The sequence below is a fragment of the Oxyura jamaicensis genome, unplaced genomic scaffold (genome assembly GCF_011077185.1).
Source record: "Oxyura jamaicensis isolate SHBP4307 breed ruddy duck unplaced genomic scaffold, BPBGC_Ojam_1.0 oxyUn_random_OJ72780, whole genome shotgun sequence".
Taxonomy (NCBI): domain Eukaryota; kingdom Metazoa; phylum Chordata; class Aves; order Anseriformes; family Anatidae; genus Oxyura; species Oxyura jamaicensis.
The window spans coordinates 8,622-9,450 of NW_023311237.1; the positions used below are offsets into that span (position 1 = coordinate 8,622).

The 829-nt window shown below is 64.7% G+C and overlaps 1 protein-coding gene across 1 annotated transcript in view; it reads right to left on the reverse strand.

Annotated features, from left to right (window-relative positions):
* Positions 1 to 744, reverse strand: part of LOC118159944 (ras/Rap GTPase-activating protein SynGAP-like) — a gene marked incomplete at both ends in the record, with an annotated part of 9,359 nt that extends 8,615 nt beyond the window's left edge. Inside the window, 1 exon segment of the mRNA XM_035314477.1 lies at positions 149 to 744. Coding sequence (XP_035170368.1) covers positions 149 to 744 — 596 coding nt within the window.
* Positions 745 to 829: the final 85 nt, after the last annotated feature.

The window sequence follows — 829 nt, forward strand, 5'->3', positions numbered from 1 at the left end:
TCCATCCCTCCTCCATCCCTCCTCCATCCCTCCTCCATCCCTCCTCCATCCCTCCACCCATCCCTCCTCCACCCGTCCCTCCACCCATCATCGCTCCTCCGTCCCTCCTCCAGCCGCTCTCCACCCCTCCCTCCTTCCTCCACCCCACCTTAGCCTTGCCGGTGCTCTGCAGGATGTGCACCAGCGCGCAGGCCACCTCCTCCTTGCTCTTGACGCTGAGCACGGGCTCAAGGACGGCACAGAGCATCCGGTAGTTGTTGGTGACGTACTCGGCGAACTCCTTGTAGAGTTCCATCGGGAGGATGCTCATGGTCTGGAAGCGGCTCTTGACGCGCAGGGCCGGGCAGCCGGCCTTGCTCTTGCTGCCGCTGGGCTGGCTCAGAGGGTACCACTGCTCGGCGAAGTGCCGCCCGGTGACGCTGGCGATGGGGATGCTCACCATCCCCACGTAGTTGCTCTTGTCCTTCTTGCGCTTCTTGTCGGTGTCCTTGTAGAGGTGCAGGCGGATGGTGCGGACGGCCGGCAGGTTGTTGAACTCGAAGTGCTCGCCCCAGAAGACGTTGTCGGTGCGCGCCTTGCTGGTGGTGCGGGCGTAGAGCATGTCGTCCAGGCACAGCTCGCAGTAGTAGCGCTTCTTGGGGGGCAGGTCCCGCGCCTCGATCACCCATAGCTTCAGCACGTTGTCCACCCGCCGGCTGTTGTCCTGGGGAGGGAAGGGGGAGGGACAGCTGGGGATGAGGACAGCTGGGTGTGGGGCATGGGGTCACCAGGTGACCATCCTCATCTCTACCCGATGGCCAGCTCCACCAGTGACCGTCTGCACCCCCCC